This window comes from Trichomycterus rosablanca, chromosome 20, assembly GCF_030014385.1.
Source record: "Trichomycterus rosablanca isolate fTriRos1 chromosome 20, fTriRos1.hap1, whole genome shotgun sequence".
Taxonomy (NCBI): Eukaryota; Metazoa; Chordata; class Actinopteri; order Siluriformes; family Trichomycteridae; genus Trichomycterus; species Trichomycterus rosablanca.
In genome coordinates, this window is record NC_086007.1 from 19,734,674 (window position 1) to 19,744,061 (window position 9,388).

Below are 9,388 nucleotides of genomic sequence, written 5' to 3' on the forward strand. Positions count from 1 at the left end.
AATGGGTTGTTCCAGACATTGTTCTGATGAACAGCGTACTTTGATTAAAAAGTTGATTGTAGAGGGAAAAAACATACAGAGAAGTGCAGCAGATTATATTCTGCTCATCTAAAATGATCTCAAATGCCTTGAAGTGAAAACCAAAACCTGAAAGACGCAGAAGGAAGCGTGGAACTACTGTTCAAATGGATCGAAGAATAGCCAAAATGGCAAAGGCTCAGCCAATAACCACCTCCAGAAATATCAGGGAACATCTGAAGTTCCCAGTGAGTACAGAAGATGATTAAGTGAAGCCAATTTACCAGCAAGAACTCCTTGCAAAGTTCCGTTGTTAAGAAAAAGGCGTGTCCTGAATGGGTTCAAATTTGCCAAGGAACACATTGACTGGTCCAAAGAGAAATGGCTCAACATTTTGTGGACTGGTGAAAGCAAAATTGTTCTCTTTGGGTCTAGTGGCCGTAGACAGTATGTCAGACGACCCCCGAGCACTGAATTCAAGACACAGTACACTGTGAAGACAGTAAAGCATGGTGGTACAAAATGATGATATGGGGATGTTTCTCATACCGTGGTGTTACGCCTATTTATCACATACGAGGGATCATGGATCAGTTTAAATATATCAGAATACTTGAGGAGATGTTGCCCCCTGGCGAAGAAGAAATGTCCTTAAAATGGGTGTTTCAACATGACAATGACCCAAAACATCTTGGTTACAAACAAGGTAATAGAGTGACCAGCACAATTCCCTGACCTCAATCTCAGAGAGAACTTGTGGGCTGAAATCTGAAACATGTTTTTTTGAGGCGAAACCCAAAAATGCAGAAGAACTGTGGAATGTCGTCTAATCATCCTGGACTGGAATACCTGTTCAGAGGTGCCAGAAGTTGGTCGACTCCATGCAACACAGATCTCGGAAACAATTGTTATGCCACTAAATATTAGTTCAGTAATTTAAAGTAAAGTGAAAGCTCAAACATTTTTTTCATGTTATAGATAAGTTTTTTGAGTTTTTAAAGAAAAATGCTGGCACTGCTATTTTTTTGAACGGCCTAATATTCATTTTTCTTAACTTTCTGTAAAGGATGAACACAAACTGGCTAAATGTTGTTAATGTTTTGATTTAGAATTAAAAGTGTAGTATTTTCAGTGCATTTTCATTTATGGAAATAAAAGTTATTATAATGATTTTGTGCTTTATTCACTGTTTTAAAATGACTGCTATTTTTTTTAACACCACTGTACATTTATAGTGCATTGTAAGCAGATTATCGGTGCATTTCCGTGCAGTTGTTAAATATGATGTCACTAGTGGTTTGTAAAGATGCTGCAGCTGATGAGTGTTAGTGCTGACAGCTACATTTCTGATTTTTATTTGCTTCCTTTTAGAACAGGAAACTACATATATCTGCATAAGACCTGTGGCACACTTGTAAGTTTTTCTAATTCATACAAACTTATTTACAATACTGTTGTTATGCAAAATATGGTGTGGCTCATTAGCAATATCACAAGAATATTATAGTTTATTAATTTATTGATTTTTTAAACTAAAAACTAGAAAAGAGAGTCTTACATCTTAGTACATCTTAGCTTTTTAATAACTGTGATAATTTAACAGTATTATATATTAAATCTGCTTTCTTTTCTTTTTCTTTCTTTTTTTTAAACACTTTATTCACACTATGTTGCTTTTATTCAGAGCTACAGTATATTTAAAGATTGTTAGAGAGAAAGGGAAATTCCTCTCTTCATGTTCATCCTTTCTTGCTCACTTGTTTTCTTTCTCTGAAACCTGAGTGTGGTTTTAGTGTATGTGTGACTTTCTGTCTTATACTGATTGCTCATAAAATATGGTCTGATCTTTATCCAGCCACAATAATACACAAAGAAAATCTGCCTGAATTAATAACAGCTTACTATCAAAAATGAGGTCTTTTGAAATGTTGTCAGAAATATACAGTGGGGTCAAAAAGTATTTAGTCAGCCACTGATTGTGCAGGTTCTCCTACTTAGAAAGATGAGAGAGGTCTGTAATTTTCATCATAGGTACACTTTAACTATGAGAGACAAAATGAGAAAAAAAAATCCAGGAAATCACATTGTAGGATTTTTAAAGAATTTATTTGTAAATTATGGTGGAAAATAAGTATTTGGTCAATAACAAAAGTTCAACTCAATACTTTGTAACATAACCTTTGTTGGCAATGACAGAGGTGAAACGTTTCCTGTAAGTCTTCACCAGGTTTGCACACACTGTAGCTGGTATTTTGGCCCATTCCTCCATGCAGATCTCCTCTAGAGCAGTGATGTTTTGGGGCTGTCGCTGGGCAACACGGACTCCACAAATTTTCTATGGGGTTGAGGTCTGGAGACTGGCTAGGCCACTCCAGGACCTTTAAATGCTTTTTACGGAGCCACTCCGTCGTTGCCCGAGCGGTGTGTTTGGGATCATTGTCATGCTGGAAGACCCAGCCACGTTCCATCTTCAATGCTCTCACTGATGGAAGGAGGTTTTGGCTTAAAATCTCACGATACATGGCCCCGTTCATTCTTCCCTTAACACGGATCAGTCGTCCTGTCCCCTTTGCAGAAAAACAGCCCCAAAGCATGATGTTTCCTCCCCCATGCTTCACAGTAGGTATGGTGTTCTTGGGATGTAACTCAGCATTCTTCTTCCTCCAAACACGACGAGTTGAGTTTTTACCAAAAAGTTCCATTTTGGTTTCATCTGACCACATGATATTCTCCCAATCCTCTTCTGGATCATCCATATGCTCTCTGGCAAACTTCAGATGGGCCTGGACATGTACTGGCTTAAGCAGGGGGACACGCCTGGCATTGCAGGATTTGAGTCCCTCTCGGCGTAGTGTGTTACTGATGGTCCCTTTGTTACTTTGGTCCCAGCTCTCTGCAGGTCATTCATCAGGTCCCTCCGTGTAGTTCTGGGATTTTTGCTCACCGTTCTCATGATCATTTTGACCCCACGGGATGAGATCTTGACCCCAAGGGAGATTATCAATGGTCTTGTATGTCTTCCATTTTCTTACAATTGCTCCCACAGTTGATTTACTCACACCAACCTGCTTGCCTATTGTAGATTCACTCTTCCCAGCCTGGTGCAGGTCTACAATTTTCTTCCTGGTGTCCTTTGACAGCTCTTTGGTCTTGGCCATGGTTGAGTTTGGAGTCTGACTGAGGCTGTGGACAGGTGTCTTTTATACAGATAACGAGGTCAAACAGGTGCCATTAATACAGGTGACGAGTGGAGGACAGAAGAGCTTCTTAAGTTACAGAAGTTACAGGTCTGTGAGAGCCAGAAATCTTGCTTGTTTGTTATTGACCAAATACTTATTTTCCACCATAATTTACAAATAAATTCTTTAAAAATCCTACAATGTGATTTCCTAAAATTTTTTTTCTCATTTTGTCTCTCATAGTTGAAGTGTACCTATGATGAAAATTACAGACCTCTCTCATCTTTCTAAGTAGGAGAACCTGCACAATCAGTGGCTGACTAAATACTTTTTGACCCCACTGTACATACAGCAATTTGAATGAATAAATTGGTGGTTTAAATTATACTAGACTGCATGCTATTTAACTTTGTGGCAGAACAAGTGATTGTTGTATTCTCTGTATCCATATAAAAATGTCTAGTTGAACTTCACCCATTAAAAAGTACAAACCCAAATAAAATAAAAAGTTGGGACAGCATGGAAAATGCAAATAAAAAAACAGAGTTTCTTACATTTACTTTGACTTTTATTTCACTGCAAACATATTTCATGTTTTATCTGCTCAACTTCATTTCATGTATTAATAAATATCCATTCCTGCATTTCAGGCCTGCAACACATTCCAAAAAAGTTGGGACAGTAAAGCATTTACCACTTTGTAATGTTGCCATTCCTTTTCACCACACTTAAAAGATGTTTTGGCACCGAGGATACCAAGTGATTTCGTGTTTCAGCTTTTTTTTGGTCCCGTTCTGCCCGCAAACACGTCTTAAGATGTGCAACAGTACGGGGTCGTCATTGTCACATTTTTTGTTTCAAAATTCTCCACACATTCTCTATTGAGGACAGGTCAGGACTGTAGGCAGGCCAGTCCAGTACCCATACCCTCTTCTTCCGCAGCCATGTCTTTGTAATGTGTGCAGCATGTGGTTTTGCATTATCTTGTTGACACACGGCGATCTTTTTCTCCAAAAAAAGACCTGGAATGCAGATTAATCTCACCACGATACATGTTTCCACTGTGTGATGGTCCATCCTAGATGCCTCTGAGCCCAGAGAAGTCGACGCCGCTTCTGGACATGTTTACCATGAAGCTTAGTTTTTGCACAGTAAAGTTTTAAGTGGCGTTTGTGTATGAAACTCTGTATTGTAGCGCTTGTTAAAGGTTTGCCAAAGTAATCCCTCACCCATGTGGTTATATCAGCTATTGCTGAGTGGCGGTTCTTGATGCAGTGCCGTCTGAGGGATCGAAGATCACGAGCGTTCAGCTTAAGCTTGCACCCTTGGCCTTTACGCACTGAAATTCCTCCTGATTCCTTGAATTGTTAAATGATATTATGCACTGTAGAGGGAGAAATACACAAATCCCTTCCAATCTTTCTTTGAGGTACATTGTTTTTAAACATTTCAATAATTTTTTCACGCATTGGTTGACAAACTGGAGATCCTCTGATCATCTTTGCTCATCAGAGACTCAGTATTTCCTAGATGCTGCTGTTGTACCAAAACATGATTACAATCACCTGTTGACATCACATAATTGTTTAGTTTTTTCACTTCATTACTAGCCCTAAATTGTCCGTCCCAACTTTTTTTGGAATGTGTTGCAGTCCCGAAATGCAGGAATGAAGGTATATTAACAAATTAAATGAAGTTGAGCAGACAGAACAAAACATATCTTGGGTTCAAACTGTCTGCAATCAAATAAAAGTCACAGTAAATGTAAGGAACACGGCACTTTTATTTTTTTTGCATTTTCCATACCGTCCCAACTTTCTGTTTTTGGGTTGTATTTATGGTCCTACCAAAGACGACCAATTAAGACTTGTTTATTTTTTTTTAGGTCAAAGTTCTTCAACATGCTTGCAGTCTTGGGTGTGATAATGACCTTAACTGCAGCAGCTGGAGCTTGTATAATGTCTTGTGAGTGTATAGACAACAGGACCATCAGTTGTTCAAACAAGGATCTTTTGGAATTGCCTCAACCTCTGGAAGGTACCAAGATCCTCTATGCTAGTCACAACTTGATCCGAGCTCTACCCAGTGAGGGTTTAGAAGAACTACAAGTCCTTGATCTCACCAACAATCATCTTTATGAGTGGTTTAATGGTACTACCAATTTACCAAAGATGAGAAGCCTTACCCATCTTCATCTAAGAGGAAATGGTCTTACGACATTTGTGACTGGAAGACATAAGGAACTGCAGAATCTTACTCATTTGGATCTCAGTGAAAACCATATTAAGATAATTCCACAAAGGTTCCTTCAAGGTCTGAACAACCTTCAAACTCTCTTTTTGAGCCTTAACCAGATACATGATCTTCCTTGTGGATCTTTCGCGGGAGCTTCTGCACTTAAAGAGCTCCATTTGAACAGCAATAACATCAAGACAATAAATGTGTGTGTGTTCGAAAGCTGTGCCAATCTGAAAATACTGTTCCTGCATAACAACCATCTAATAAGTTTAAGCAATGGCACATTCAGTGGTGTATCGGGTCTGGCTTATCTTGATATCAGTAAAAACAGGCTCAACAGTGTTCCTATTAGTGCCCTTAAGGGTATTACCAATCTCACCAGTCTCTACCTGCAGAAAAATGCTATCACTTATGTTCCTGAGAATGCTTTCAATGGGCTATCTGCACTGAGCAAACTGGATCTGAGCAATAACAACATCAATGCTTTAGCCACAACCTCATTTAAAGGTCTTTACCAGCTTGTTGAACTAGACTTGAGTACCAATCAATTGCAAACCATTCCCTCAACAGTCTTTCAAGATCTGGTCAAACTAGGTGGTCTTAATCTATATAAAAATAATTTGATATCGCTCCCAAAAGGTCTATTTAATAACTGTAAAAAGTTAAAAGAATTGCAACTTGACAAGAATAATCTTCAGACCATCCCACTGGATCTGTTTCGACCACTTTCAATGCTCGAATTTTTACAACTGGACAATAATCGCATCTCAGAACTCAATTTACCTTCATTTGCAACAATGAAGAAGCTTAAACATCTCGACCTGAGCTACAATGCTCTAAAGAAGATTTCAAAGGGGATCTTCAACAGGGCACCACAAAGATGTACAGCAATTAGGGAACTACACCTAAAAGGGAACAAGATTGAACTGATAGAAAACGATGCTTTTGAGACTTGCATCAATCTGAAAAGACTTTGCTTGTCCAACAACCTTTTAAAAAGTCTAGAGGAGGGGACTTTCCGTGGTGCACCCTACCTAACTCATCTAGATCTTAGTAAAAACAAGCTCACTACTGTGCCCACCAGTGCTTTAAGGGACACCCCTAAAGTCACTGTTTTATCCTTGCAGAAAAATGCGATCACATTACTCTCTGAAAATGCTTTCTTTGGACTGTCGGCTTTAGAGAAATTAGACTTGAGCAATAACGCTCTTTTAAGCATAAACAATGAGTCCCTAGTTACTCTTTTCAATCTTAAGGAGTTAGATCTGAGCTTCAACAAACTGCATCATCTTCCTGAAAAAGCATTTCAAGACTTGGGGAACCTAAAGATCCTTACATTGCACCACAATGACCTGGCATCACTTCCAATGGGTGTATTTAAGCATTTGATTAATTTAAAAGAGCTACATCTTGACAGCAATAACGTTTCCATCGTCCTACCAGATCTATTCCAGCCAGTAATAGAAACCAATATAACAATCACTGAGCACAATTCGTCTTCATGCACAGTAATGACTCAGATTGAGCAATTCAATATGAGCAACGACGTGTCAACACTTTTCAACACAACACAACAATCTACTGCTGTTGTGAATTATGTTGCCTCACTAACAGACTCTGAAGTAAGGAAGCTCCACTTGAGATCTAATAACACAGCGATTATAGAAAATTGCACCACAATGATACAACCTTTAGAAAAGAAGCATGTAATGGGTTTAACGCATCTTGATCTCAGTCAAAACAGGCTTATCACTGTTCCCACGGACACCCTTAAATATGCTTCCAATCTCACCAGCCTTTACTTGCAAAAAAATGCCATCACCCAAGTACCTGAAAATGCTTTTTCTGGACTATATGCATTGAAAAAATTAGACTTGAGCAATAACCTCCTGGTTACTTTACATGAGGGCTCTCTGGTAGGACTTTTCCAGCTCGTTGAACTAGATTTGAGTTTCAACCAATTGCAAGATCTGCCTTCAAGTGTGTTTCACGAGTTGGGGAATCTAGAGGTCCTTAATTTGTACCGCAATAGCTTGTCATCGCTGTCCAAAAATCTGTTCAACAGTTTGACCAAACTGAGGATACTTCAGCTTGACAGTAATAACATATCAGTCATCTTGCCTGATTTATTCCACCCATTAACAGAACTGAGAGATTTACAACTCGACAACAATCGCATCTCTGAACTCGGCTCATCTTGCTTCACATCACTGACAAAGCTGCAGCACATTTATTTAAGCAATAACGATCTTACAAGGATTCCTAAACACTTTCTACAGAAATCACAGCATCTGAAAGACCTCCACGTGACGAACAATCAGATTTATAATGTCTCAAAGTTTGCTTTTAAAGGCCTCGTAAGACTTAAATCTCTCAGACTAAACAACAACCACATTTCTGTTCTTGACCCCAAGACGCTAACTAATCTTGAAGGCCTGCGGGAGCTTTGGCTTAATCATAACCGAATGAAAACCTTCCCAGATGGACTATTTTCAGGGCTTAAAAACTTGAGGATGCTCGACTTGGCTGACAATTACTTCAGTTCCCTTGCCACTGCTGATTTCACAGACCTGTCCACACTTAGAGAGTTGCACTTGAGTTTTAATGAGCTTGTTGAACTTCCCCAGAATGTCTTCATCAGTCTGAGCAATTTGCAGAAGCTTTTCCTGCAAAACAACCACCTGTCCAACGTTCCTCCAGAAGTGTTCTCTTCTCTGAGCTCTTTGCAAGAGCTTGATCTGGAAAACAACAAGCTCGTGCGTCTCACGTCTGGACAATTACAAGGCCTTCAGAACTTGCAAGAACTACATCTCAAATCAAATCAGATACAGTCACTGGATTATGGGACATTAGATTCTCTGACGGCTCTGAAATCTATACATCTTGGCAGAAATCCGTGGAATTGTTCTTGTGCATCTATCAAGTATGTTGGTACATGGATCAGTAAGAATTTTAAATTAGTAAAGGATAAACCCACCTGCTCTGTGAAGTCTAAGAATAATTTCCATCAAAACCTTGCATTGTTTGTTTTACAGCACTGTGCCAGTGCTGCTGATTTCATTGCATGTACACCAAAATTACTGATAATAACTAGTGCTATCGTCTTTTATGCTCATATTCTGTGATGACCCTATTGTTTTTGCTTTTTATGTCATCAAGGCGCTTACCATAGTATTTCAATGTAGTTTTTTTTTGCTGTGTATCTTCTAAAATAAACACCACACCATATTCAACTAAGCTGGTGCATGTTTACAATGATGATATTGATGATTTATTTAAGTGTATGGAAGCATTCTCTTTCTATAATGCCAAATCAAAAAAAGTTGGGACAGCATGGAAAATGCAAATAATAATAAAAAAAAACACGGAGTTTCTTACATTTACTTTGACTTTTATTTCATTGCAGACAGGATGAACCTGAGATATTTCATTTATTAATAAACATCCATTCGTGCAAAGTTGGGACAGTAAAGCATTTACCACTTTGTAATGGTGCCATTCCTTTTCACCACACCTAAAAGACATTTTGGCACCGAGGATACCAAGTGATTTAGTGTTTCAGCTTTTATTTTGTTCCATTCTTCCTGAAAACACGTCTTAAGATGAGCAACACGGGGTCGTTGTACAATTTTTTCTTTCACAATTCTCCACACATTCTCTATTGAGGACAGGTCAGGACTGCAGGCAGGCCAGTCCAGTACCCGTACCCTCTTCTTCCTCAGCCATGCCTTTGTAATGTGTGCAGCATGTGGTTTTGTCTTGTTGAAAGATGACGTCTTGAAGGCAGCACATGTTACTCTAAGATCTCAATGTACTTTTCTGCATTAATGCTGCCATCACAGAAGTGTAAATGACCTTTGCCAAGGGCACTGACACAGCCCCAATACCATGACAGACCCTGGCTTTTGGACAGTCTGGATGGTCCTTTTTGGCGGCTCATTACCCTGTCGCCA

At 39.0% G+C, this 9,388-nt stretch overlaps 1 protein-coding gene across 1 annotated transcript; it reads left to right on the forward strand.

Moving 5' to 3' along the window:
• The first annotated feature begins 206 nt into the window (after nucleotides 1-206).
• si:dkey-182i3.11 (protein artichoke) lies at nucleotides 207-8,607 on the forward strand. The gene is made up of 4 exons (XM_063016482.1): nucleotides 207-266; nucleotides 5,798-6,808; nucleotides 7,715-8,202; nucleotides 8,595-8,607. Exons 1-4 carry the CDS (start codon nucleotides 207-209, stop codon nucleotides 8,605-8,607), a joined length of 1,572 nt encoding a protein of 523 aa, XP_062872552.1.
• Nucleotides 8,608-9,388: the final 781 nt, after the last annotated feature.

Coding starts and splice junctions, on each gene's coding strand:
- si:dkey-182i3.11 (XM_063016482.1), top strand. CDS start 207: ATGGCAAAGGCTCAGCCAATAACCACCTCCAGAAATATCAGGGAACAT. Junction 267..5,797: donor GGGAACATCTGAAGTTCCCA/GTGAGTACAGAA, acceptor AGTGCCCTTAAG/GGTATTACCAATCTCACCAG. Junction 6,809..7,714: donor TGGCATCACTTCCAATGGGT/GTATTTAAGCAT, acceptor CACTTTCTACAG/AAATCACAGCATCTGAAAGA.